We start from the raw sequence: 26,069 nt of genomic DNA on the forward strand, positions 1-26,069 counted from the left end.
TCTGTATGTTATGAGGACATATCTACATTTTTTATTTGTTAAATATGGCCATAGAAGTATTCAACCTGAAGAGCCAGCCTCAAGACTCCTTCTAAAATTTAGAAATTAAATAAGTGTCTTCATCCATGACATAATAATAAGCACAATGTAATTCGGATTCTGGCTACACTTGCAAGGCCCTTGGTGCAGATGCAGAATAAGTCGGCGAGCCAGACTGAAAGACGCCTAAGAATGAGAAAGGAAAGTGAGTTTGCAGATGCCCTTTTACATCACAACTTTGACGATATCTTACGTCTTAGTAGAGTCTTCTCCCTTTGTCACTCTGAGAGTTCTTGGTGAAACTTTGGGGTCATACCCTGACCCTCCCTGAGGGCTACTTATGAGGTGTCATTCAAGTCAGCTGCCCTGCCTACTATTGCAGAGGCCAGAATCTTTGGTTGCATGTAGTCTAACTTTTTGCTTTCCTATGAAGATTTTTAGTTCATTTGCATGAATGTTAAGGCTTACTGTCTCAAAAACTGGGAGTTGCAATGAAGAACTGCCTCATTCCCAACCACCTTCAACCACATGTTTATCATTGGGTATCTTTTTGTCATGTTGTGGCCATATCAGAAATAGAAGCTGTCCTGTTCCTTCTTGACACTAACATAGAACATTCATTGAAAAAAAGGAAAAATTTTGCTTTCTGTCTGCTGTGTACATTATTCATACTCAATCATATTGTTGGACTCTTTCCTTCCATGTGGCAGACATACTCTTTATTTTTTTCCTAGAAAATATAGCTTTCATGCAGCTGTTGTTTTTTCCACCAAGGTATTTGGCATCTCTTTTCCCATCTGACTTCCTATCAAAAACATCTGGAGAGCTTTGAAAAACACAGATCTTGAGTCAATAGGTCTGGGGTGATTCTGGAATCTGTCGTCTATAAAGCTCCACTGGTGAATCTTATGCTCTGCTGGGTTCCAAAGTATGTGTGTCAGGAGTCCCCCAAGACCACCCATGGATTTACTGATTCTCTTAAAGGACTCATGGGACTCAGCATATAGTCCTACTCATACAATCAACAAAGGGAGAAAGCACATAGGGCAAAGTCTGGGGGAAAGCAGGCACGAGCTTCCAGAGACCTCTCCCCCTATAGTCACCCAGGGTGTGCCCAATTCCTCTGACATGGAATTGTGGCAAATGGGTGGAATGTTCTCTACCAAGAAGCTCATTAGAGACTCAGTGTCCAGGATTTTTATTGGGGGCCGGTCGCATTGGCAATGTCTGTTTAGCACAAACCAAAATTCCAGACTCCCAGAAGGAGGCAGGTGTTCATAAACCACAGGGTTTATACAGTTTAGGCACAGTGAGCCACTATTACCAATCAGGGAATAATGGGAACTCTCCCCAAATCCAAATCCCCACATGCCAGCTAAGGACCAACTTTGCAAACAGACCTTTTTAAAGATAACAGTCTCAGCTCTGTTATGTTAACCTTTTTCTACACAGTACGTTAGCCAAATTTCTATATTGGGTAGGAGGAGAAACTTCCAGATGAAAATGGAGATTCAGGTGATGAAATATGAAATCCTACTCCTTGAGGGTTTTAAAAAATTCGTGCCCTGAGAAGCAGGCCACAAATGCAGGGTATGGACCACCAGATTCTCCAAGTCCACTTGCCCTTGGCTCTAGTCTGGCTTAGAGAAAAAGAGATCACAGAGACATTGGATCAACATGCAGCTAGCTATTCACTCACTTTTTATGTTCTGCTCCCCTTTCTACTTTTCCAAAAGGGATTGTTTCTTTAATTTTTGGAAAGACACAATTATAAGTAATGAGACTAGATAATCAAAAAGCCTTTTTCATATCCAAGTTACCGAAAGCTGTGAGTCACATGACCCCCCCCAAATCCCCAAAAAGAAACTATAATTTTAGAACTCAGCCTCGTGGGCCACCAGGAATATTCGTGGGTCACCCGGGAATATTCTTAGGCATACGTTCTTCATTAGCAACATGTACTATGACACTTTAATTTTCTGCAGCTGTAGAGGTATCTCCCTGCATCTACAAACTCCCGAGATTACCTGGCAGAACAGAGTCATCTGCTTTCAGACCTGTTGATGGCAAAATCAAAAAAGAGAGAAGATTGTTTATTATCATGGGAAACTTCCAGATGGAGACTAGAAGTTTATCTGAGCATTTCATTATTCAAGTGCATTTCATTATTTAACTTGCACATTTTCTTCCTTCTAGACGATTAGACTTTCTTTTAAGTTCATTTCTACTTACTCTTTATTTGGTTCACTTATTCAGGGGAATAGCAGAATGGCATGTACCTTGTACAAAGCCCTCTGTGAACCTAATAGTGACAGTCATTATGCAGCATTGCTTTTCAAGGTGCAAAAGCTCCTTCTTCTTGGACTTGTTTTTCATGATTTTAATCACTTCTGCCATTTTTCTTTGACTCTTCCCATTTCTCTACATCCTTTTTAAAGGAATGATGGCCAAAGTTGGACTCAACATTTTCAGCCCAAATATACAGCAGTCTGACGTATTTCTAAATTCTCTACAAAAACTATTGAAAATTATATTACATATTTTTAATTATTCAAAAAACATGAAACACTTGATCAAATGTTCTCTCCTTCTTTAAAGTCATTGGTATAACACATAAAGTACATTGACCATATATTGGGGTATAAGTCCCTGTCTGTTATGACTCAATTTTAAAAATGTATATTAAGAAGCAAGGATCTTTGGCAATACATATATTATGGACTGATCAAAATTAACTATGGATCAGCAGCTGAGAAGAATGCTCTCTATGTGTAAGAGTAATGTATAGCATTGAGGAAGGACCACATCTCAATCCTGGTTGCCTAACTCTCCTTAACTACAGTTTGTCCCTAAATGTTCCTGGCACTGAAAGCCCCTACTACACTTTTTCTCCTAATGGTACCACCCTGTGTTCCCTAATTGTTTTCAGCATGTGGTCTATTGTAATCTCTAGCTCTTTTCTGCTATGCTCACTTCTCCATTTCTCTTTGTCCTTCACTGGAAATTAACCCTCTGTCATTTGCTATTGAATATCATTTTATATATATATATATATATATATATATATATATACACACATATAGTTTCATATATTGAGAATATTGATATTCCCAACATCAAGGTAATTAAAAATCATATTTCCATGACTTGGAATATTCTCACCCTTACATAGTTTCATGTCTTTGGAAATTTGATGAGGTTAGTCTTTGTACTTTCACCCGAGAAATATTTTGAATGAAGTGAGTTCTGAGACCGATCTCGGTAGGTAGGATACATGGATCAGATCTAAAATTTTAGGAGTTTTACTGAGAACTCCTATGTTGTAGCCTACATAAATGTCAGAGTGATACAAAATGCAAGAATTCTCCCCCAAAGTATATTCTCAAACTTTAAAAATATCATTCAACAAAAACAAAAATGAATTCCAAAACAATGAAGAAGGCTTAGAAGGGAATCTGTGACATTTTCTGAGCATCGGATCTTTCAGTAGCAGCGGGCCCAGCTGTTTAACTGCAAGGCAAGTGTTGTGGTGCAGTGATCTCAAAGAAAGACATTGACTGTGCCTCTAGTGTGTATCTTCCTTGGCAGGAAATAGTAGGGGAATGTGTATGTGTGTGTGTGTGTGAATGTGTATGTGTACTGTCTCTAGTGGGGGGAAACATGGAGATGTTAGACTGTGAGCCCCCTGAGTTTGCGCTATGATGCATACCTTTTCCAAATGGGATCTTACACTGCTCATTCTACAGATGACCGCTTGATTTGGTGGGTAGCTAGTATGGTATGTTTATTTCACAGTTTCACACATTTATGGCTTTTCAAAAAATATGTAATGCTTGAACAGGGCTTCAGGGCAGATATTTCCTTTTAAACCTTTTTTTTAATCACAAATATAATTGAACCATACAACCACATTCCACCTCTTTTAATTCCTTCATTCCCATTAGAAACATTTTGTTAAAAGCTCAAGGGCTTCTACGCATACACATTGAATTGTGAGAATTATCAAAAAGAGGAAAAGAATGAGAGCTTATGGTACAGGGGGTTATAGAAAAGAGAAGCCATGGTTTATTTCTGAAAGAAAAGATAAATGCACACATTTATTAGAAAAGGAAGCTGAAGAATTAAAGAAGGCAAGATTCTTTTAATGAAGATTGAGGCGGAACTAAAGCCTTTATCATGACACCCTGGCAAATCTCCACTTAAAAATGCTGTCGGCTAAGCTTAACCAAGGAGCAAGGATGCACATAATGTGCTTCTTGTGTTAAAGTGAGAGTGGCTGGACTTGGAAAAGATAGCTCATCTGCAGCCTGCACGTAGGTTCTGGAACAAGTCCCGCTGTTACTCAGGAAGTTCAGGACTCAGAGCCAACATTCTCCTACTCATGTAGGATAAGCTACTCCAAGTAATCCAGCTAGAAGGATCGGGGTTCCGAGCAAGGCCAAGCTTACTTGTTCTAAGCCACTTGTTTCTGGGTAATGCAGTTCATGATCTAATAAGCATCAGCCCTGGTCACTAGAGCATAGGAATAAGAGCTCCTCTTGGAAAGATGCAGGAGATCTGCTGCTGGGAAAGTGGTGCTCAGTGTCAGAGAAGCAGATAGAAATGGACTCGGTTCTGCAAGTATTGACGGCAACAGTTCAAAGCAAGACTCCTTAGAATCAGCTTCTAAAAAAATCTTCCATTTCTATCCCTGATGTGGGGAAAGGGCTTTCGCATTATTGAGGACTGGAATACGTATAGTGGTAAAAGAAGACATATCAAGGGGGAATAAAGCCCCAGAGCCCTTTCAGTTTGGATTCAGGGAAATGCATTATATCTTAGAAACAAATTTATGTTTGAGATTGTTGATCCATTAATGTTTTGTTCATTTACATTTGATTTTTCAGTGGTGGAACTTATTGGAATTTGGGGACAATTCTGCTGTGGTATTAAATACTGTATTAAAAACTCATCTTAGTATTGAGTTAGTGCAGTGACTTCCAGTGAATTGACTTAGGCCCACATTTCATTTTAATCAAAAACAAAAACCAGAAAATGTTACTCCTTAAATAGGTAACAATGCATTTTACAAGCACTGTAGAGATTTAGTAAATAGCATGTATGATTAATTTAGAAACAACCACTGACACTTGAGGGTTACTCAATACATATAATAACTTCCTTTTCATTTTTTATATGAGGTAAATGCAGACCAGGGAGCCACTGAGCAAATAGTCAACTCTGAGTAGGTTTGTAATCTTAGGGTCCATGGGGATGTCTTTGGTAAAGATAAAAAGGGAATGAGTTGATGTTTCTATTACCAGACTCGGACTTCTACACAGCTTAAATAATGGTTGGGGGAATATACTTTGAGGAGGAATGCTCAAATGTTATTTTAGTCACTTGTAGTATTATTGGGTTAGCACACACCCTTGGCTTAGAATACCATTTACATCATTTCCTTGTTCTGTTGAAGAACCATGACATGCAAACAATTCAACGTACTCTCAAAAGTACATGTAGTACGCCCAGTAAAATACATTGGCTAGCATAAAAATCAAAGGAAATAGTAATTTGGAATATCGATCAACATTACTAGGGTTTTGAATTGTGAAATAATCAACAATCCTGCCCATCTTATCTCGGAAGACAAACTTGAACTTGTCACTGGTTTTCATTGTCAAGTCACTATAGTCGACATTATCCCCGGAAATTTCAATGCTGGCAAAGCTGATCTTCCGTTTAAAGCTGGAGATGGAACTGTTGATGATGTTAGTAATATTGACTTCTTCCACTTCCTTTGCCATCCCCTAGATCATAGACAATTCAGTTAGCTTGAAAGACTTGACTTAGCAAAATAAATAGCTAGGTATTTAAATACTTAGAAGCCTAAGTATTGAAAAATTAGGTTTAATAGAAAGTGGCATTGAATGTCTCAGATATAGGCCGGTGAGCCAGACTTGGCAGTCCTGTTAACCCGCTTATAGGCACCCATCCCTAGGTCATCAGCTTGTATACTGTGAAGAATAACCATTGCCTACTATTGATATGCAGAGCTGTGTGCTAAATGCTCAGGCTTTGAAGTTAGCTGGTCTGGGTTCGAATTCCATTCTGCCGCTTGCTGTTGTGAAATCCTAGTCACCTTAATTCCTTTAAAACTTGGTTTTCTTGCCTGCAAAATGGTGATGATATCAATACCTACCTCATGAGAAGGATGGGAAGATTAAATGGTATACATTGTGTAAAGCATTTAGCAGGTGTTTGATGAATTCCGTTCTGTCCTAGTGAAGAGGAATTAACTGATTGTGAGAGATAATAGAAATTGGCAGTGTCTAAAAGTCTCTGCCACACAAACAGAAAGAGTGATGCTCCTTACAATTCCGGGGAGCTGTCATTTTCCAACATGCCTGGAATGGCATAGCACGTGGGGAGTGTGGTGAAGTTGGAGACAGCAGAGTTTGGATCCTTGGCCAGGCTACTTACTAGCTGTGAGGTCTTAGATGAGCCATCTCACTTCTCTGAGTGGCAGAAGTCCTCAGCAGTAAATTTAGAATAACAGTGGTAGCCATCTGATAAGCTGCTGGGTGGACTAAAGGAGATGTCTAGCACACAGCAAGTACTCTGTAGTGAAGCTATTATTCTACACACAGCAAAAGAAGGGCTTTCTGGTGACTTAGGTGAAGGATTTTAGTAGTTCTCCAATCCCTTTTTGCCAATCTACCAAATCCAGATTTTTATTTATTTATTTATTTTTGGTAATTAACCATTGTCCCCTTAAGGAAGCCTACAGAGAATAAAATGAAATCCATATTCTTCTTTGGCTAGCACATAGGATCATTTGTCTTTGGTATTTGGTAATATGACTGTATGAAACATTGTTCACACAAGGGAACAAGGCCACCGGGTCTTTCGGCTATTCTGCCTCTTGCTGTTGTGAAATCCTAGTCGCCTTAATTCCTTTAAAACTTGGTTTCCTTGCCTGCAAAATGGTGATGATATTAATACCTACCTCATAAGAAGGTAGGTATTAATGGTATTCCTCACCATTAGACCCTGTGTGGTCCTGGCGCTTTGCTAAAGGTGGATATCTCTTTTGTGCTGACCCCTATCACTTTCTTGCTTATTAACATGAGCTTCAGTGTACCAGTGTTTATCAAATTGGGCTTCCAGAGACTCCCAGGGTTCCATGGGCCTGTAGTGAACAATAGTTAAGAGGTTGGCTACTGCCCACTGCAAGTGAGAATAACAGATAAGTGTCAGGCTTTGGAGCTAAGCAGATTTAGGTTCAGATCCTAGCTCTACCTCTATCTACATCCCATGGGATAAGTCACTTACCCTTCTTGTACCTCAGATTCCACAATTATAAAAATGGGGATAGCCTTACTGGATTGTTATGTGTACTTTAAATGATGTTTGCAAAGGGCTGTGACTAAGTCTGGAGCATGTAAACATTCAATTGGTGATAACGGTTGTTATTATTCTGAGAGCTGGACCACAGTGTTTCACTGCTAACTCAGATAATGGCAGTCTTTCCCAGTTAGCAGAAAAATATGCTAAATTGAGAAATTTGCTGCCATTTAATTTTTTCCATACATTTTCCAGCAAACAATTACTTGTATAATTTAAGAAAATAAGAATGCAACAAAAGAATTAAATAGTAAATACATATTAATCTGAAACTTGTAAGCAGCTGATCACACTCGGTGTGATATTGGGTTTTTCTTTTTTTTTTTTTTTTTTTTTTTTTTGATATTGGGTTTTTCATGGATGCTTGTTCTTGTGGTTGTGATTTCATGTTGCATACAGGCAACAGTTATTTTCTGCTAGCAGATTAAACATGTTAATATCCCATTGTACTTGACAAAAAGAGCAGTCTTTTTCAAAAGGTGCCATGACTTCCAGATGCCCCCACCTGAACAAGGATGACAATCGCTGGAGCAAAGTGAATCACTCGGGGATGGGAACCAATCTGGGTCATCTCTACAGATCAGCACATGGTAAGTGATGAATCATATACAGGGCCCTCAAAATTCTTACCCTATCTTTGGCTGCCATCTGCTGTAAGGAGCTGTAGTGGGCAACTGCGTATTCCAACAGGGCCCCAAACACGAAGCTAAAGCAGATCCCCAGGTACACATCGATGGCCTTTATGAAACAGTTGGTATTGGGAAGAGAAGTGCGGGACCCAATCATCAGTGTTGTCATTGACAAGACGGTGGTCACTCCTGGGAAAACAGGTGGGCAATGTTCCCACATCAGTGGCCAGTGAAACTTTCACCTTTACCTGGCAGACTGTCACCATTCAGGAGTTGGCAAAGGGGGACAGAACTCAGAAATGGAACAGCTCATTTTTGAAAAATCTGTGATCTTCTAGAACCAGATTGATTTGTCCATTTTGAATGGATATGAGTGATACGGTTTTCTAAATGTTTCACCTTCTGTCTTCCCATTGGAGGGGAGTGTTCAGTATGCAAAATAACTGGTAACAGACCATCCAATCACGATTCTCTCTTATCACTGTAAGACATGCTTTAAAAGGCACTGTCTCTCTCTTTCTCTCTGTAAAAGGTGTCTCAAGACACCCACTCCTGGGTGCCTGGGTGGCTCAGTTGGTTGAGCGACTGCCTTCGGCTCAGGTCATGATCCTGGAGTCCCGGGATCGAGTCCCGCATCAGGCTCTCTGCTCAGCAGGGAGTCTGCTTCTCCCTCTGACCCTCTTCCCTCTCGTGCCCTCTATCTCTCATTCTCTCTCTCTCAAACAAATAAATAAAATCTTAAAAAAAAAAAAAAGACACCAACTCCTGGAACTGCCCTCTGAATATCAGTGAAAAACAAACAAACAAACAAACAACTGGTAGAAGGTAAAAAGAAACAAAAAAGGACCTGTAACCCCAGTTCTTAGAAGTCTCCTGTTGGAGCTGCTTACCAATGCAGGTTCTTGCAGGAACTGAGTCGAGGGAAATCCAAAACGAAACCCAAGATAGCACCACCAGAAAAGTGGAAGGAACATAGGTTTCCAAAATGAAATACAGGACATTTCTCCGAAGCTCAAATTGCAAGACCAGTCGTGTATAATTTCCTGATACGGTAAAGAAGAGATAGGAAATCATGTCTCCTCGCGCAGCAGAGTGCTTTCCCTATGGGGCGTTTAATTAGCTATATTCACATTAAGTTATCTGTTATTCACCAAAACCTGGTTAAGCATGAGCTGTCATTATAGTTTCAATGAGAGAAATTGCTGTTGTATAGAATGAGATGTAGAGGGGTGCATGTACCCCCACCCATGATCCTGAGCATGAAGCGGGTAAGAGTGCCAGGCCCAAATCCTCCTGCCCTAGCGCACTGTGGAGAGGTTCCTGGGCCCCAAAGAGATAAAGTGGAAAAGAGATGGTACTTCTGACTCAGAATGCAACCCACTTAGGGTGCTTTGTGCAATGCGTCTCACAAGTTACCTGTTTCCTGTTGCGACCTGGTGACTAAGGTGAAATACCGTTGTATGGTGTACTGAGCAAGCCGCAGGTTTTCCAGCCCGCGTACAGAGTCATTGCCTCTCAGCCAGCTGAACTCCACGTCGTTTCCATCATAGCCCCCTGGCAAGGAAAACAGTGCCCTGGTCAGTGCAAGAAGGTAGCAGATTGAACTGGTCTGGAGAATACTACCATGTGGGGGCAGCAGGAGCTCTGTCTTGATGGTGATCCCATGCACAACTTGGCATGATTTCTCACGTGCAATTGCAGTGTCTCCTCAGAACAGGACGACCTGCTAGGGCTGTTTGCCATCAATCGAAAACCGGTTCTGTGCTAAGTATCACATAGACTTGGTAGGTGATAGGTCTCCAGAAGTAGCCGCCCTCATTATTTAAATGATATTTATTGAACTCCTATCTGTGAACACACACAGCCCCACGCTCCATAGTGCTTTTCAGGACAGTCTAGCATCTCTGGCAGTGTTCTTAGCGACTTTACAGTTGGCCTGTTCACATTTCCATGATGGCTTAAATGCAAACACAACGACGGAAAACAAGAAACCTGCAGCCAGCCCCTTTATTGATGTCTGTTAACTTAGGCGTTTGATAAATCTCAAAGCAGTTTTACTAATATAGTTCATAATAGTAATAATAGCTACCTGTTATGAAACATTTATGGTAGGCCTTTTATACATTTCATCTCTAATGTTCTCACAAACTTGCAAGGTAGATATTTCTATATTTCTTCACTAAAAATTTTTTTCTTTACAGTTTTTGAAATTGGGATGGATCTTAGAGTTGATACATACATACATACATACATACATATATGCATACATATGAAGTAGAACTTACATTTTTTTCCTAAAATGTTACTTGATAAATGCTGTGCCTTCGAATTGAGGAACTGTAATATTTTGCCCATTTTATACATGAAAATTCTCAGATTCAGAGAGATTGCATAACTTCCTCAGGATAGCAAGGCAAGTTAAAAACAAAGCCAGGATTGTACCTTCAGAAAGTCTAAACCCAAAACCCATGGGTGATGATGGTGATGATAATATAGCTGTCATTCAGTGAGCAATTACATTTCTAAGTGCTTTATAACATTATCGTCTCATTTAATCCTCAAAATATCTCTTTGAGACGATAGATGAGTGGTCAATAAGCACATGAAAAGATGCCTGACCATTACCCATTAGGGATAAGCAAATCAAAATCACAGTAAGATACCACTTCACACCTGTAAGAATGGCTGTCATGAAAAGACAGACAATAACCAATGATGAGAATGTGGAGAAGCTGGAACATTGCCAGGGGGAATGTGAAATGGTACAACTACTTTGGAAAACAGGTTGGCAGTTTCTTGAGAACTTGAATACAAATTTACCATTTGATCCACCATTCCACTCCCAAGTATCTGCCTGAGAGAAATCAAATCACGTCCACAAAAAAACTTGTACACAAATGTTCACAGTGGCATTATTCTTAATAACTACAGGGTGGAAACAAGCCAAAGGGAGGTGTATTCTTTCATATGGAATCACGAGGAATAAGGCAATAAAAAGGAACAAAGCACTGATACAGGCTCCAACATGTATGAGCCTCAAAAACATGCTAAGTGAAGGGAGCCAGATGCAAAAGACCACATGTTGTATTGCTTCCTTTTATATGAAATATCCAGAAAAAGCAAGCTCATAGAGACAGAAAGTAGATTAATGGTTGCCTGGGGGCTGGTGGTGGCAACGGGAGACACTGTAAATGGGCATAAGGGATCTTTTTGGTTGATGGAAAAGTTCTAACCATGAAACGTGGCCATGGTTGCACTACTTGGCAAACTGACTAAAAATATTTGAATTGTACACTTGAAAGGGCTGAATTTTATGGCACATACATTTTACCTCAATAAAGCTGTTAAAAAAATAACTCTTTGAATCAGACACTATTATTTTTCCTTCTTGACTGATGAGGAAAGTGGGGTCTGGAGAGGTTAGTTCTAGTCTCTCAAAGCCACCAAAGCTAGTGACAGGGAAACCCACTCATCCCTGAACCTGTGATCTTAAACGTGGAACTGTATTGCCTTCATTTTCCCAGGCTACTGGGAGATGGGGCCCAGCGTCAGGACTAACATTCTGTTACGTCTTAGCTTGTGGTACGCACTGTTTAGCAGAGGTTATTTTCCCTCCACTGGGCAGAGAAGTAGTCATGAGCCCTTAGAGGCTTTCCAGGTAAAAATTGCCTATGGGCTTTCTCTCAGAAGTACCCCAAAATATACTGTCCAATTTAGCTGTCCAAATAGGCCTAGGATCCCCAAGAAATAAAAAAAGAATACCTAAACAAGTGAGTTGTACAAGCTTCTACTTGGACACTTTACTTTTAGAACTATTAAATGCTCGCAATCATTACATTATCATGGCTCTTGTGGGATGCTAGGAAATCTTTCCTAGGGATGGTGTTCAGGAAAAAAAAAAACAACAAAAAAACCCTTGGTGAAGTTTCTGTACCCAAATAACTGCTAATAAACACTCAGTGAAAACTTCCTCTGCTCACTGGGGATGGTACTCTGTGCAAGCCGAGTGCTGAAGTTTCCGGGAGAATCTCACTCCCGGGATTTGAGATGAGCAGAGCCACACATGGAGGGCCATTACTTTTTCCATGTGGGGCTGAAAATGAGTTCTCTTTTTGATAACCTCAAGTTTTTTTCTGCCCCCAAATAGTTGCATTGCTCTAAGGAGGTTTTGCATGCATTTAATCAATAGAGTAATTAATCTGCCTGTCTGAGTCTTTAATTAAATGTCTACCTCTGAAAAATGACTGCCACCTCATAATGGTTGTGCTTCTTGGACATCGACCACTTGTGTCCTCCTGTCAGGAGCTGATCTCCAGGGCTTGACTATGGTTTTTCCTCCTCGTACAAACCATCCCTTGGTGCCTTAGTGACTCCCATCTGAGGCATCGCTTCCCCGGGACACCTGTCACAGGTAGCACTTTCCCAAGTTTGGTGGGCATTTCAGAACAATGGCGATTACTCAACAATGCCGTTTGACACACGTCAACTTAGAATAAAATGCTCATTCCTCATCATGAGCCCTCAGACTGCAGTTTAGATGCCCCCTCCCGACATCATTGTGTGAAGCTATATAGATACACCAAACAACTTCTTTTCAAAGTTGGAAGTGGTTGTGCAATCAGTGTCAATGATTGCTTTGAGTCCTTTACCATTTTTAACCTCTGCTGTGTTCTTTCTGGCTTCCGTGCCTTCTCCGACTCTGAGTCCCACTCCTTGTCCTATAGACCCCCGTGTCCCTGGCTGTCCTGTCTGCTCTTAGGTAGAATATTTAGTGCCGATGCACAGTGGTCCTCCCCCAAAAGATGTAATGTCGGAAGGGTTGTCTTTAAGAGGTCTCCAAATCTCTCTGGACAAACACTCAGAAGGGCTGAATCAATTGGAATCAACACCAAGAAAAGAAAGGCTGCTATGTCTTTCTTCATGAATACACTGATCTAAGTCAAGTCACCCAGGAAAGTCATCTCAGGGGCCTGCAGAATATATACTCACAGCTTTCCAGTTGCAACTTGCATGTCTGTGTGTCCATGGGGTATTTCGACAGGTCCATGTTACACGCAACAGTCGTTGTGATTCTAAGAAAGGAAAAATGGGTTCAAAAGGAGTGATATGGGGGAAATGATACATTCCCTTTTAAGGGCCACTCCAACAGGACTTTTACCTTGACTCTTACAGTGAATGTGTGACTTGGAGCCTACACTCAAAACATTCCTGACGTTTTCTGTGCTAAGAAACACCTTTGAGATGTGGTCAAAGCTGGGGTCCAGAATGGAGGAAGCTGGAATGTGGGCAACGAAGAGGCAAACTTGCAACAACATCGCAGAAGAAAATCACTCATTGGCTTGAGATGCTCTTGCATCAGTTTTAAAATTTAATCTCCATGACAAACCCACAAGGAGCTAGAACAGAGAACACTGTCACTACTGGCCTCATGTGACAACAGACTCAGGAGCTTGCCTCAGCTCACAGAGCTCTTAGTGGCAGACCTGGGGCTGGAGCCCACGTCTCCTGGCTGGGCAGTTCTCAAGGACCCTGTCTCCTGGGGGGGATCAGCATTCTCGGAGGAAGTAGAGGACGTTGGAGGGCAACGTGGCTTTTGGGGACCGACACCCAGAGACATTCACTTAAACATCAGTAAAGCCCTCACTGTGGAGATTTCAATCGGCCGAACTCTATCTTCCTTTTTTTTCAGTGTCACATATTTTTATTAAGCACCCTCATTTATTAAGCGCCGTGCTGGGTTCTTGGGAGAAAGTGAAATGATGCGTGCATGGTGCCCACCTCGAGGAAGCTCACATTCATTTCAGGAAGACAGAGAGTGACAACAGCTACTATTCACTGAGTGCTTACCCCAAGCCAGTCCCAGGCCAAAGTGCGTCTCATGCATCATCCCTTTGAATTTTTACAACAACTTTATGAGGTAGGACATATTATTCTCCTTTTGCTGCTGAGGAAACAGAGGTTCAGAGAGTCCAGCAACTTCCACAAGGTCACAGAGCAGGGACAGAACAGGGACTTGCCCCTAAATGTGTCTGATTCTAGAGCCAGGCTGTTAACAGTCATCATCCATAATCCTTGCACAGGACAGATTGTATTATGTGCATAATACAGACAGAAGACAGACATATATATGCACAGGAAGGGGGACATTAATGTTGATTGGAGTTGGGGGTCAAGGGAGAGGTCTAGTTTGGCTTCTTGAAGGAAGGGTTGGGGCTTTGGCTGGATTTTGCAAAATTCAGTGTAGCTGAGGAATGCCAGATGAACAATTCAAAAATTCAGTTTATTGGATAGCTCAGGCTTTGTTGCATAATGTCAGCCTCCTACTTGGGATCTAAGATAAGTCCCATGAGTATTTGGTTCCTAGCCTTCTCCCCAAGGACCGTGGGAGCATAAGGTTTGCTTGGTCCTTGCACATCCCTTGTACAGGCAGTGATGAGCCTCTGCCTGTGGGCTGCTTCCTGCAGCATCTCGGGAGCACCTTGCCTATTCTAGGCAACCAGCCCTTTGATGCATAACTGGGTGGAAGGAACTTTTGGCCTCAGGGATTTGGGAAAGGGACAGAGGGGAGCCCATGGCTCCAGATGGCAGAGGCCTTGGGGCCACTGCACTTGGCTTCTCTGTAGAAAAATGACTCAGACAAATAAAGATGCGTTCTGGGACAACCCTACCTCCACTGAGCCCCATGAAAAGAAAATTCCTGACGTGGACCTGCCTGTCACTCTTGCTATTCCCCTTATTCCCTTGCTAGCTTTTTTTTTTTTTTAACTCTTTAAGACTCCCTTCAGAGTTCTATGAAAGCTTCCTCTAGCATCACCACAAACCGCTAACTTACTCCCCAACTCGGAGCCCCCCGGGATTCTGGACTTCCTTTGCTTATCCATCTGCATCAGGACAATGTCTCATTTGGCTCTGTATTCTAAGTGTTCATTGTGGGGCCTGGCACAGAGCAGACATTCAGTGGCTGCTTGTTGAGTCAAACTGAGCTGAAGGAGGGCTCTTCCACTACTGGGACAAGAATGTAGGAAGGCAGGAGCATGAGAAGGGCAGGACCTCAGCGTGCTTATTTGAGTGCTGGTCAGAACTACCCAGGGTATATTTCATGCCTTTTCTTCCAGCTATTTCCCCATTCAGCTCTGAGGTGGTAGGGACCCAATCACCTGAGAGCATATAGGACGGTGCCGTTGGAGAAGAGGCGGATGAGCCTGTTTCCCACAGTGACTTCGTGGAGGAAGGACTTCTTGGATTCCACAATGTAAGTGTCTGGCACCCAGAGGAACTCCACGAGGCGTGCATCCAGAGTGAAGCTCTTGTTGCCTTCAAAAACCAGCCGCTGGTCCGTCCAGCGCTGTCTGAGGTATATGGTGGCCGTGTAGTCCTGAGGGGGAAGCCAGGTAGTGGAAACGGATGGAAGGGGGAGGGGGAGGGAAAGAGTTTGAAAATGGAAGGAAAGGGGTGAAGTCTTACTCCCCTTCCCACCTCTACTTAGGTCAAGAGTACAGACTATAATAGACATTGGTGAACAAAGTCTTATTCTTGGGGGAGGGGCCTATGGCAATAAGAGCACAAAGCACCTTGTTTATGCTAGACAATAACACTCACTGCCAAAAGGGAGCCCCACAGGAGCATGTTCAGGGCCTTAACTTGCTTGTCCTCTGTCCCAAAGGCCCCACCGAGTTGTTGAAGGTTTTGGTGAGCTAAGTGCTTAGGTTGTCCAGCATTTACCCGGAATGCACAGCCGGCCCTCTTGGCAACCTGCCTTTCATGTCGCTTTGTCTTTAACGAGTTCTCTTAAGTGAGAGGATGGTGGAAAGCAGTAATGTGGTTGTCAGTTTTCATCAGCTTATCTTCTCTTCTGCTCTGGGAGGCTCCACATAATGTACAGGTTTCCCCACTGCATTTTCTGTCTCCCCCTGGTTTTTATCCCCACCAAATGCACCCGCTCCACTTCCTCATCTTTTCCCCCCTGGCCCTTGAATCCACTTTCCTCCTGATACTCAGAAAATCTGTTTTACAGAATCTTCCACTGTCTTGAGTTTCGGGATAGGTCTCCAGCTTCTGCCATTCCGAGTGCATGGGGGCTGTGGGTCTCTGTTCTGTTTTTGAGCAGCTAGAAAGTGCATCCCCATAAAACACAAGAAGGACACCTCAGGTGGCAGATGAAGGGGCCACACTTACCATGTTACTCTCTGAAATACTAGAAATACTTGCAATGTCCAGAGTCAGTGCTATCTGAACTGGTTCTCCTAAGAATGAAGAAAACACCAGAAGGACTTACACAGAAACACAAACACACTACATTAGCACAATGTTTTAAAAATCAGAAAACACAACAGTAACACTGGCCTATTGGAAAATTTTAGCCACTCTCGAAGTACATAAAGTGAAAGGTAAATTTCTATCCTCCCCTCGTCAGGAGGAACCACTGTGTAGAATGAAAAAAAAAAAGGTATGAAAAATTTTTGTATAAAAAATGCACAAATATATAAATAGCTTAATATGTAAGAGAGACCACGCTGTGTTCACGAGTGCATATTTTAAAGGATGTAGTGGTATTTGTTACTTCTTACTTGGAGGATTTTTCCATTGGCACTTGCAAGAGACAAATTATTTAGAGATGTGGTACGAGATTTGGAAATTTGTGCCCCGAGATCTTTTTCTCCTCCCCTCAACTAAGTAAATTTACCACAAGATGGCATTCAAGAGTGCTCATGGCCGAGCTCTTGTTCACCTCCTGACACTTTCCTCCTCTTCCTTTACTCTCCAGAAAGCCTAAACTATTTAGAATTCCAGAACCTCCCCCCTGTGCGCTGGTACACAGATATCGGGCCTCAGGCCAAACTCCTGAGAGTGCCGGTCTTAGCTCTTGAGACAGAGGTCTTGGAGCCCATTCCCAGAAGCCAGGCCAAGGCAGTCTGCTTCTCCTCACACTGGAGATGTGAAAGAAAAGCCCAGGGGTGAGAAACATGGGAGTTCACAGCTGGGAAAAGTTACTGAATCTTTCAGAACTACCGTTTTTCTCACCTGTGAGTAGAGATAATGCTAACGGACATCATAGTGTCATGGAGAGGGTAAATGAGATTAGCAAGTGGCAGCTTCTTTGCAGGGTGGTGGCAGGAGGAAATATGTGTAAAGAAGGTGCTCAAAAATGATTATATGTACCAAGTCCCAGGACTGTGTCTGTCACATAATAATAGAGATTCAGTAAATGGCACTTGCCTTCCCTTCCCCATCACCTCCGTAATCCTAGCTAATTCTGGAAAAGGAACAAATTTACTCACCAGGTTAATAGCTGCAATAGCTTTCACTTGCAATAAATAAGTAGGGGTGCCTCAGGGGACTGTGACAATGCATTAACCAGGAAGAGGAGAGGTGGAATTCAAAGGAAACTTAAAACCATCTACTTGGTAGGAATCGGACAAAGCAACCTAATTATTAACTGAAGGAAACCAAGCCATAGAATATAGGTAGGGATTTGGAAATGGAGCTTTAGAACCACTGCAATTAAAAATAGTTTAGCTAATGCTTGGTGTTAACATTTGATGGAAGAATGGGAGATCTTTGAGGACAGGCCCTGGAAGGTGCCGAAGGAGCATGGTGGTAAGTGGCTTTCTGCCCCTCAAGGCAGAAATTCAGAAAAGGAGCTTGGAGTCAGAGGGTTTGAATCCCATGTCCACCACTTCGTAGCTGGGTGACCTCGAGCAAATTGCTAAAGTTTTCTGTGCTACAGTTTCTCACCTGCGAAAGAGAATTACTCGTGCCTACTCTTGAGGGTTGGGTTGGGAAGGTTACAGGATCTCTTTTTAAGTGTCTGGAGCACAGTGGGCAGTGGATCAGTGTCATTTGCTCCCTGAGGAACATGGAGAACAGAACACGCACAAAAGTTCCACTCCACTGTGCTTTCTGTTTCCTTTGTTTCCAGATAGCCCAGTCCAGGCCTTGCTTCACCTGGCTTCTTTATGGACCAGAACTTGCTTTCTTCCCCTTGAGTTATAAGAGTGAGCTGTGCCACCAGAGGGCAGCTTCCTCCTAGCAAAGAGGTCAACGCTAGTTCCTGGACAGTGTTCCTAGGGCCAGCTTACAAACCTGTGCTCTGGCTACCTCATTCCCTGAAAAACCTTATGGAGGTCTTGTCTCTTAAGGACCTCAGGGATCTAGAACCCAGGTGGACAGACATTACAGAGAACACGGTCCCTCCATGGAACGCCAGGCTGCCACATACACATAGCTTCCTTTAGAAGACAGATTGCCAAGGTATTGGGGCCTGTGCCCTTCCCCTCTTTTTGACGAAAGCACCCCTTGCCCCCTTTTCAGCCCAGGTGGATCTGGGCTTCACACTCCTTGGGTCCACCCCAGGTTTGGAATGGGCACTTTGCCCAAGAACCTTGCCTCTTGTCGGCCTGTGAGCAGGCAACAAGAAGGACAGTATCCTGGCCTAATTGTTTGGGGTTTGGGAGGCAGAGAAGTTGGACCTAACCAGGGTGTACAGACTCATATGCTTGTCATTAGTGTTCAGCTGGGCCTGGGAAGACCAGGGGAGCTTGAAGCCTTCCTAGGTTTGTTAACTTAAGGACCTCAACTCTTTACGGTGTGGCCATGAAGATGGTCTTGCTGATCTCCAACTGAAGTGGGTGTAATTGGCCCAGCTGCTGTGCTCTGAAACCCTTTACCACACTTGCTCTGAGGCCATGCTTCCCACAGGCTGCACCCCACCAATGACTGAGTGTGGCGGGGATACTTAGGCACACTGTGCCTGGAAGGCACGGAGACAGGAGACCCCTCTGATGGGAACTTGGGCTCAAGGTCTCCCTGAGGGCCTTTCCAAACACACAGAGAACTGCACCATAGTCGAAGACACCTCTGCCCAACCTTCCTGTCCTCCCTCTCTCCTTCCGCCATGGTCAGCTTTCCTCTCTTCCCACCCCACGTCCTGTCATAGATATTGCCCCAATAAATATCTTGCATGGATAATCACCTTTTGGTGTCTGCTCCTCAGAGGACCTGGACTAACCCACTAATACTAGATTTGATCAGAGAATTTTATCATGTGAGGGGAGGAGCAAGAAGGAAGGAAAGGGATTAAAATAGACCCATGCACCCTGATGATGTGGCAGGCGCCATGCTTCATGTTGACACACTTCGTCTCAATCAGTCCCCTTTATGAGGTGGAAGATATATCCCCATTTCACAGAAAGGGGGCTTAGAAAGCTAAGGTGCTTGGCAAGCAGTAGAGACGCCACTTTCTGCTCTATGTAAGGAAACGCTAGAATCCACTTTGGTCGATCTTACATTTGAGACTGAGACCCTCTGAGGAGGTATGGGATTGGTCTCATTCCCTCCCTCCTTGCCTCATTCTGTCACCAAATGCCAATTGACAGCTTGTTATATGCCAAGTGCTGAGCTGCTGCTGGGGTTAGTGAGGTAAATAAAGCAAGACTCCCTCACGGGGCTGCAGGCTAAAGCTGAGATGGCAATGGTGGTATTGCCCTGTAATGGCTATGATTTGGAAGTGTAAGTATGGAGAATGGGGACGGGGCCTAAAGGAATCAGGGCTGGCTTCTCAGAGGAGGAAGCCTTTGATTTCAGACTTGAAAAATTGGCATTTTACCAGGGAGTCAAGTTGAAGGAAGCCATTCTCAGCAGATAAACTGTCTCAGCAAAGGCATGGAGACCAGGGAAGCCAAGGGGGTCAGGGAGAGTTTGGGGCACACTCCTGGCAGGGCAGAGTGGGAGGAGTTGGGGCTGGCAAGACTGGCAGACAGATAGAGGCCGGGCTGGGAAGGCCTGATGTGCCAAGGGGCTCTGGACTCTATGCTGAGGATGGTGGGACATAGGCAGGTATTCCGAGCAGGCAAAGGGCCCAGGCAGGTCATCCAGGTGGCACAGTTGGGGGTTAGCCTTGAGTGACCAGGCTGAAAGCTGGAAGGCTAGGTGGTGTGGTCCTGGCGAGTTCCTTAAATAATGACACTGGAAGTGGGGGCAGAAGGAAGACAGTGTGTAAGAGGTTGTTAGAGGCTCTGGTGACCTCCTCAGAGGGGAAGGGGATTTCTTTATCCTGCAGGTTGAGAGGCAAAGCACATTCTTCAGAGTAGTGTGAAAACCACTGGCTGTCCTCGACCATCATTGCTCATCCTTAACTGGTTGCAGACCAGAAAATGGAGTCAACTAAAATCTCCCGAAACCCTCCTCTGCATATTGCCTCTGTTCTTGTCCTTTTGAATTGATGTCCTGGACAAAAAAGATGACCTACCGCCAAAATTGGGCCTGAGAAATTTGTTATATCCTGCTGTGAGATTCTCAAAGCCAGGCAGGGAGAGCTTGTCACTTCTGCTGGCCTCGATGTTGAACTGATTCCCCTGGATACATATCCTGGAAAAGAAAATGGGTATCGGTGCATGTGCTTTTTTAGGTGTGAATACACATGGATACACATAAACTTGAGCTTGTGTTTGCACGTATGTGTGTATGTTGTGCCCATGTACTAGCACTAGGTGACTTTTCTAGAGAGAAATCTCTAATCTTCAGCTGCTGAGTTAATATGTCCCTATCCCACTCCATTTTATTACCCATTTGCCATACATCAGAATGTTGAGGTAATTTGGGAAACCCTTCAAGTGTCTTTAGAAAAAACACAAGGGGTTCATCCATCTATGACCATTTTGGAAGCTTGCGTTCTCCAGATAGAATATACGGCAGGAAGTTGTGTTGTCAGGATGTATGAGGGAGGTGGATGGATAGGCTTTCTCTTGCCATTGGTTAAGTAGGAGGACCCGCGCCCACTTCCTACTTCATGCATATATGCAAAGCAATTCCGACCAAGGTCATTGTGAGGCAGCAAACTCACCTTGGAGTGAAGAGACTCAGACACATGAAGGTCAAATGGAGACTGTATTTCATGTTGATGAGGTGCTCACACAGAGAGGGACCAAAGTAGAAATCGCCTGGGGAAACAAGGTGGGAGAGGTGACCCAAAGGGCTCACCTCTTCCAAGCCCATCTCCGTCCTGTGGGTCATCAGCCGCAGTACTTTCTCAGAATGTGTGGGGGGCAGTGTCTTTCCACACCATTTGGTTATAGCTCCTATTGCCTGCATGACTTCATTTTGGAGGATCACATTTTAAATCCAACCCAAATAAAGGCTGACACCTCGTTTAGAGAGTGGCCCACCAGCACCAGAAATGCAGCCAGTTCATCCTGGGCTGTGTATTTGGAAAGCCCCAAGACTGTCCTTTCCCTGTCCTTATCCTGACTTTGCCAGGAATGATACCCCCAACTAGGCACTCACCCTGATAATGCCATTTGTCCAAGGGTCTGGGCCTGTCATGACCTAAGCAGGTCATGTAGCTGGAAATGAAAACTTCCCAATAATAAACAAACAAACTTCCCAAGAACCTTCCATGTGCCAAGGAATACATTAGATACTTTCTCACAGATCTCCTCACTCCATTGTCACCGTGCCTTTGTGAGGTGGGTGGGTTAATCCCGTATTGTGATGAGGAAACAGAGGCTCACAGAAAGGTCACTGTGCTAGTGAATATCAGGGGAGACTTTGAGCCCGGGGCTGGCAGTCTTGCACCCATGATATTCGCTGTTCTCCCAGCCTCCCAGACCTGCTCCCTGGGTGCTCTGAAGCCATTCAGCCGGTTGGGTGAGTGAGCGTTGTGTATGCGTGAGGATGGTCAGGGAAGACATGGCCCAGGGGCCTGGTCTCCTCAGGCTTGGGAGCTCCTGTCAGGTGGTCATCCTGAGAGAGTAGCCAGCAGCCAGGCAGGTGAGCCTGTGACCTATCATGCTGGTGACAGCAGAGTGGGGGTTCTTGGGTGTGGTTCAGGCCCTGTGCCGAGGCAGGCAGTCTCAGGGAGGGTCGCCCTTCCTCTGTGGCAACCTCTGTGAACCGGGCCACTTTCAAGAGTCTAGCCATTCTGGGGCTTAAGGTGCCATTTAGCCACTAATCAACTAATATTAATTTTACCTAGAAAACAAATACATGCTCATTGTAGAAATGAAAGCAAGATAGAAGTGTATAATTAAAAGAGTAAGTCCCAATGATGTGTCAATGTAGGTTCATCAATTTAACAAATGTACCACTCTGGTGGGGGATGTGATAGTGGGGAAGGCTGTGCATGGGGTGGGGTGGGGAGGCTCAATTTTGCTGTGAGCCCCAAATATCCCTAAAAATAGAAAGTGTAAAAAGAGCGCCCCTCCCTCACTTTTCTCTAGGCTGACGCTTCAATCAGTTGTCTCTTAACAGTTGGGTATTCTATGCATATATTATTGTATATTTATATGCATGCATATCTGCATGAAGAAAAAAATTAAAAAGTAAAGTTGGGGTGATAGTAATGCATCTTTTGCTATTTACTTTTTTGCTTAATAATGATAGCCAACATTTCTTAAATACTTAATGCATGCTTGCACTCTGCTGAGAACCTCAGAAACCCTTACAACAGCTAATTGAGGTAATTACTACCGTTCTCCTCATTCTACAAATGAAAAAACTGAGGCTTCGAGAGGATAAGAAACAGTCCCAAGGTTGTAGAGCAGATGAATCCAGGCAAGCTCACCCCATCACTTCTAACCCCTGCCCTATGACACACGCTCTTCTTCAATGCCAGTTTTTTAGTTCCTACGGATCTGCCTCATTCTTTCTAGTGGCTCAAGGTATTTCATCAGATCAATATATCAACATTTATACAACACACGTTCTGCGTATGGTACTAAGTTATTGCCACATTTTTTAGTGTTACAAAATCAGTAATGACCATCTTTCCACAAATGTAAGCTCCTGGAACTCTGCGCTCTGTCATATTTCTCTTCCTTAGCCCTGTCCTTCTCATCTTTTAATAAGTCAACATTGTCATTCCGCCAATGATCATATTCCAACCTTCTTTGCAGTTCATCTTCCCAGTCTCGGTCCATTCCCCTGTCCCCAGCATCAAGTTTAACAGGGTCCAGGGAGTGGCTCCCATGCCCTCCCATCCCTTCATTCAATTTTCCAAAGGCTTCACAAGCTCCTCCTGGGAATCAGACATGTATGAGGCAACACCAGAGCTCCCGTCTAGGGAGAGAGAGGACTGTAAGCAATGAAGTGACACAGCGTTCCCGGGGACTGTCCTATGACAGGGGCTGAGGCAAAGGGATACATGGTGTGCAAAGGAAGCAAGTGGTCAACTCCATGGGGGAGGGGTGGGACAGTGCCAGGATGGAAGTCATGGAGAAGTTCATTAGATTCTTGAAGAAAGTGTTTGCATTTGCCAGGTGAACAAAGGAAGGTTGGGCCCTCGGGATGCTGGGCAAAGATAGGGAGACTTGCCCACCAACACTGTCTTACCCACTTATTCTCTGTTTCTCCCCTCTAGCCCATGGCCATCTGTGACTTCTTCCTAGTCTGTTCTGAATTAGCTTCATTCTCATTTTGGGATATTGCTAAAGTCTTCCTCCTCCTTTAGGAAATTGAATTTTATCAGGCAAGTTGGAGAACAATCTAGCTTTAGCTCCAAGACTCCTATCAAATCACGTTTCCCCGTGTTAGGGCCCTATTGAATCACGTTTCGCTGTGTTAGGGGCCTGGGCCTCTGAATCTGCTCCAAGGAATCTCGTGTCTGAAAAACTTTGCCCACACCAAACCTGGAAAAATGACCACACGTGACCCTGCTCGCTCTGGTCAGGTTGTTGAGCATGTCTCATTTTAGTAAGGAAGAAAAAAGAAGAAGAGGGAGCCCCCTAGGTACCCCCTTGGTTCTGTGCTTTGTGCTTAATCGCATTTAATTCTCATGACCATTGGGCTCAGTAGGTGTGAATTTCTAGAATCTCAGATTGGTAAAGGGATTTGGCCACAGCCACATAGCAATTAAGTGTCATGATTTGAATCCAGGCCTTCCAGGTCCCTGTTCTTTGCATTGCATCTAGGAAGAGGGCCCCAGCTCCCAAAGTGAATGGGATTCCACTTGACTCTGGTCCTTCTTACACCAGCCCACCTCTGGGATAGAGTGCTGCATCCACACTATGTCCCAAGTGGCAACTGCACTGAGGTCTTCACCCCACATGGCAGAGAAACCAACCATCAAGTGATGACTTGTGTATCTGCCTGCCTGGATGAAGGCTCCGGCCACCAGTGCTGATACAGACACTGGGAATGGCATTTGGCAGAGCCATGCACTGAGCCACCAGAGGGGAGTGCCCTGAGGGTTGTCCCCACAGCTCTAGGGGGCCTGGAGATTTCCAGCTGCATCTAGCCCTTCCCACCTGCAGGAAACACAGTACTCAGGTCTCGAGAGGCTCCTGAGTAGGGGCAGCCTAGGAACTTTTACCCTACTCTGCGAGGTTCTCTGCCAAGATCCCGCCTCTACTAGTAGAAAAGCATGAGGTTTGGGTCAACACACCTGAGTCAGTTAACCTTTCGGAGTCTGGGCTTTCCTATCTGGAAATGGGAACAGAAAGCACTCAATAAATATTAATTTTCATTCTCCTCCCCCTTTGACGTCTTCTATGGGGACTTCAGTGATCCCACTCTGACCAGGAGAGCCCAAAGCTCAAGCTCTTCCTATACCCCTACGTGGCCACCCAGGGTAGGAGCTGACTGTAGTGTCCTTTTGAGGGAACTCATTTTGGCACCACCTCAGGAAGGACAGGGTCACCAGTATCACCCAGGTGGCAGATGGCAGCCTTTTCTGGATCGGCTCTGAGAAGCAGAGGTAATTCCAATAAGCGCACATTTCCGCTCCCATTCCCAGAATCTCCATTACATAGACAGTGAACCCCAAGCATTTCATGCTCTAGCCTCCTTCCCACTCAGGCAGAGTTCCCTGGCTTCTGTCACTTCCACATAGACAGAATCATTTGTTGGGAAGCAGGAGTGGAGCCCGAGTTAGGTCGAGGCGAGGAGAAACATTATTGCCATGGGAACCTCCTTACAAAAATCACAGCAGGTGAAGTTGTGGGGTGTGGGGGCCCTGGTGGGCAGTGCAGAGAGGAAGGAGCACCTGCGGCTCTTGGTCAGACAGGAGGAGCTCTAATCTCAACTCTGCCTCTGATTCTGAAATAGTGTTATTTCTCCCTGAGCTTTAGCTTCCTCCACTATAAAACGGGATGGTAATCAATAGTTCTTCAGACCGTGGTGAGACCTGGTACAAGGTAGGCGCTCAGCAAATTCTAGCCCCAGCTGCCTCCGCTCACTCCCAGCAGGGTTTCTATCTGCATTTCCTTCCCTTTCTTCCCTCCAAGTACTAGAGGGGCCGGCAGTTTTCTTACCAGGATGCCGCCGACACTCTCTTACGGCATGTCCTTCAGGCCTTCAGGCTGGGCATTTGGGCAGAACATGGTCCTCTGGGTCCCTGAGAATCTCCTCATCCTCAGCCCTGCCCTCCTGGATGCACACACACACGGCCACTCTCTGATGGAGTGGCTCTCCTCATGGGGAAGGCAGAGCTGCAAGACCGGCTAGGCAGACAAGTAGGCAGAACCTCCCACAGCTCCTCCCTCGGGTGGAGCTCTGACCTGGTCCCGGGTGTCTGTGGGAATCGCCCAGCTCCTGCTATGACTACTGGCTGCCGGGGCTTTGATTCTGAGTTGGTGTCTCACTGAGCTCCTGGACCACAGCCAGAGAAGAATCTTGAGGTCAAAGACCCATGAAAGTCAAATACAGTGGGTGACTCCCCCGCCACCCCGCCCCCCACACCATGCCTGGAAGACGAGTCCAGGGCTCTGAATTTTGAGGACACCTCTACCCTGGTGTCATGGAACAGGACTTAGCAGCATGTAAGACCTTGGGCAAAGCCACTTTACCTCTCTAGTCTTCAGCTTCCCATCCTGAAGCTAGAACTTGACCATTTCTAAAATTCTGATTCCTTGGGCATTTTAAGAGCACCTTCGGAATCAACAGAAAGTCTAGTCAATGTGGAAGGAGACTTGTAGATCTGAGGCCATCATGCTTTCCAGACTGGGAAGTTTTCAAAAGAGATATAGGGGCCAAGGGAATGGAGGCTGGAGGCTGAGGAGGCCAGCCCAGAAAGAAGTGGGA

At 44.5% G+C, this 26,069-nt stretch overlaps 1 protein-coding gene across 1 annotated transcript; it reads right to left on the reverse strand.

Moving 5' to 3' along the window:
• Positions 1 to 3,234: 3,234 nt before the first annotated feature.
• On the reverse strand, positions 3,235 to 25,450 carry LOC113928667 (gamma-aminobutyric acid type A receptor subunit pi). Its single transcript, XM_027604528.1, has 10 exons — positions 25,301 to 25,450; positions 20,896 to 20,992; positions 20,302 to 20,420; positions 16,230 to 16,297; positions 15,212 to 15,429; positions 13,044 to 13,126; positions 9,471 to 9,608; positions 8,945 to 9,097; positions 8,056 to 8,243; positions 3,235 to 5,828 (listed from the first exon to the last, which is right to left on the reverse strand). The coding sequence occupies exons 2-10, from the start codon at positions 20,946 to 20,948 to the stop codon at positions 5,526 to 5,528; spliced, it is 1,323 nt and encodes a 440-aa protein (XP_027460329.1). The 5' UTR covers positions 20,949 to 20,992; positions 25,301 to 25,450; the 3' UTR covers positions 3,235 to 5,525.
• Positions 25,451 to 26,069: the final 619 nt, after the last annotated feature.

The sequence above is a fragment of the Zalophus californianus genome, chromosome 5 (genome assembly GCF_009762305.2).
Source record: "Zalophus californianus isolate mZalCal1 chromosome 5, mZalCal1.pri.v2, whole genome shotgun sequence".
Taxonomy (NCBI): domain Eukaryota; kingdom Metazoa; phylum Chordata; class Mammalia; order Carnivora; family Otariidae; genus Zalophus; species Zalophus californianus.

What these genes read in the sequence shown, in the direction of transcription:
- LOC113928667 (XM_027604528.1), bottom strand. Translation starts at nt 20,948, where the DNA reads ATGAAATACAGTCTCCATTTGACCTTCATGTGTCTGAGTCTCTTCACT. An exon ending in ACCGTCCTATATGCTCTCAG is followed by an intron (nt 13,127 to 15,211) that starts GTGATTGGGTCC and finishes TTCCTTTCTTAG; the next exon opens with AATCACAACGACTGTTGCGT. An exon ending in CAGGTCGCAACAGGAAACAG is followed by an intron (nt 9,098 to 9,470) that starts GTAACTTGTGAG and finishes TTACCGTATCAG; the next exon opens with GAAATTATACACGACTGGTC.